The 2,584-nt window shown below is 35.3% G+C and overlaps 1 protein-coding gene across 1 annotated transcript; it reads left to right on the plus strand.

The window, feature by feature from the left end:
- The first annotated feature begins 712 nt into the window (after positions 1-712).
- Positions 713-1,951, plus strand: LOC130505379 (AIG2-like protein A). The gene is made up of 5 exons (XM_056999973.1): positions 713-969; positions 1,060-1,132; positions 1,239-1,331; positions 1,417-1,500; positions 1,603-1,951. Exons 1-5 carry the CDS (start codon positions 848-850, stop codon positions 1,729-1,731), a joined length of 501 nt encoding a protein of 166 aa, XP_056855953.1. The 5' UTR covers positions 713-847; the 3' UTR covers positions 1,732-1,951.
- The last annotated feature ends 633 nt before the right edge of the window (positions 1,952-2,584 follow it).

The following is a 2,584-nucleotide window of genomic DNA, read 5'->3' on the forward strand; positions in this document are numbered from 1 at the left end:
TTAGGTTAATCTGACATGGCAAATATCTTAAAGCTGATTGGTCTTAATTTTTAATCCTACGTGGAGGCCTTCTCCTTTGATCTTATTAGCCTTTTAGTATAGTATAGATCTGAAGGGATAAATTAGGATCGAGAGATGAACCGATGATAGCATAGAAAACTTCTTACCCGTCGAAGAATCAAACACCAACACAGCTGTCCCGTCGCCGGCGGCCATCTCCCTTGCTTCATTGAACTCTCGTCGCCTAAGATTTGTTTAATTGTCTCAATTTTTTGAGTACTCAATTAAATAGATATGTAAGCATAACTGATGAGGAAGACAAACAATCAACAGTCATAATCAAGCAACAACCATTACATAGAGAGAGGGAGAGTGAACAGACGATTTGTGTCAAAAGAGAACGGAGGCTGTGGATCGACAATTCATCAGGCAGAAGTAATTAGGTTAATCTGACATGGCAAATATCTTAAAGCTGATTGGTCTTAATTTTTAATCCTACGTAGAGGCCTTCTCCTTTGATCTTATTAGCCTTTTAGTATAGTATAGATATGTATCAAATAGTTTTTTTTGAACAAATATGTATCAAATAGTTGCCGGCAAAAGTAGGAAAAGATCAAATAAAAAGGGATACTGATGTTGATAAAAAAAAAGGGATACCTTATAAATCAAACCTTTGATAAAGAAACAACAACAGCAAATAAAGAAAAAAAAACTGATAAAAAAAGGGATATCTTAATTGTCGGCAGAGAATCCTAACACATATCTTCACGTCATAAATTAAACATTTCATAAAGAAACAGCAGAAGCAAATAAAGCAAAAAAAAAAAAGACTGAAGAGAGAAGAAAAATGAGTGGCTCCGGTGCGCAGCTTCACAATGTTTTCGTCTATGGTAGCTTTCAGGAGCCTGAGGTCGTCAAGGTCATGCTTGATCGTACTCCTGAAACCATCTTTGCAACACTCCCTGGCTTGTAAGTATTGTCTTAATCTCTCTATTGATTTTTTCTCTCTGTATAGATCTAATACTTGATGGTGATTTTGGATTTTTTTTTTAAATTCAGTAAGAGGTTTAGGCTTAAAGGACGTTTGTATCCATGTGTTATACCGTCTGAAGATGGAGAAGTTCATGGAAAGGTTTGATTTCTTTTCTTAATTGTTTTTGTGAAATTCAGCTGCTATATTCTCGTGGGTTTTTCTTTTTTCTTTTTTTGTGATTTTGAGAAGTGATATTTTGGTGTAGTTATTAATGGGATTAACGGATGAAGAACTTGAGAATTTAGATGCTGTCGAGGGTAATGAATATGAGAGGGTGACAGTTGGTGTTGTACGAGAGGTAAGTCTGAAGATTCTCATCTCCATGAAACAATATTTTGATGAGATTGATTCTATTGTTTTTTCTTTCTTATTTGCATTTACAGGACAATTTTGAGAAGATGACTGTGGAAACATATATATGGATCAATAAAGATGATCCTGATATCGGAGGAGAATGGGATTTTGAGGTGTTTGACCCCTTTCTTGTTAACTCATACTCAGTAAGAAATGAGGTTCGATTTGCATGTCTGATCCTTCGATTTGGATGTTGTTTTTCTTCTTTTGGTTAGGAATGGAAACGACTACACATGAAGGAATTCATAGAGACGTTCAAAAAAATCATGGAATGGAAGAGGAATCCTCAAGGAAAGGGAAGGGACGTCTTCAACAATGCCCTACGCGATGCTCCTTCGGTTTGAATGAAATCTGTGTTAGGAGTATGTTCTATGTATCATTTTTCTCCAGATTCCGAGTATAATAAAACCTAGAGACTGATAGTATTGTGGAGATCAGTGAAAAGGATATAGTGCCATTTGTTATCTTGTAGATTGTATTATTTTGTGCTTATATGGGATTTTGGTATCTATATTTTGTATGGTTTGCTTGATGCTAATGCTTATGCCTTTGTTTAAGTTTGTATTATTCTCCTCAGCAAATAAGTAGTAGATCACTGAATTAATTTGCTAAAAGAATGAAAGACTCAATTGGTGTATTGTCCAAAAGTGATATATTTGAGAAGTCATGTGTATTTTAGTAGTCTATCCTTTCTGATAATAATGAACTTCTCTCAACCATCTCGAAGGTTCTGTGTGGCGGGTAAAACAGTTTCAAAGCCTAAGAACAGTTGAAAATCAACACATCAAATGAAACAATCATTGCAAAATAACTCATTCTTTGAAATAAAGCTTTCTTGAGAATATGACACATCTTCATGAATAAAAGGAATCACAATAACAAACAGTAAAACAAAGGAGAAGATCAACTACAGACCATGTTGTCTTCCCACGTGTGAGACAGTGTAAAGTCCGGAAATTGGCCAGACTCGGATATCAAATCGGTTTGTGAAAATTCGCTCTTATTCTTCACAAAAAAAACTCTTTAGTAGTCCCATAGTCGCTCTGCAGAGAAGAGTTAACGAAAAAGTATTCTAGGAAAAACATCAAGAATGAAAAGATATACTCTGTTCTTTCAACTGCAGAAAATGGATGTGAATGACACCAAGGGAGACAGAAGGGTTCGACGTCATTTTCACTATTACTCTCATCCCATTAA

This window comes from Raphanus sativus, unplaced genomic scaffold (assembly GCF_000801105.2).
Source record: "Raphanus sativus cultivar WK10039 unplaced genomic scaffold, ASM80110v3 Scaffold2223, whole genome shotgun sequence".
In the NCBI taxonomy this organism is placed as follows: Eukaryota; Viridiplantae; Streptophyta; class Magnoliopsida; order Brassicales; family Brassicaceae; genus Raphanus; species Raphanus sativus.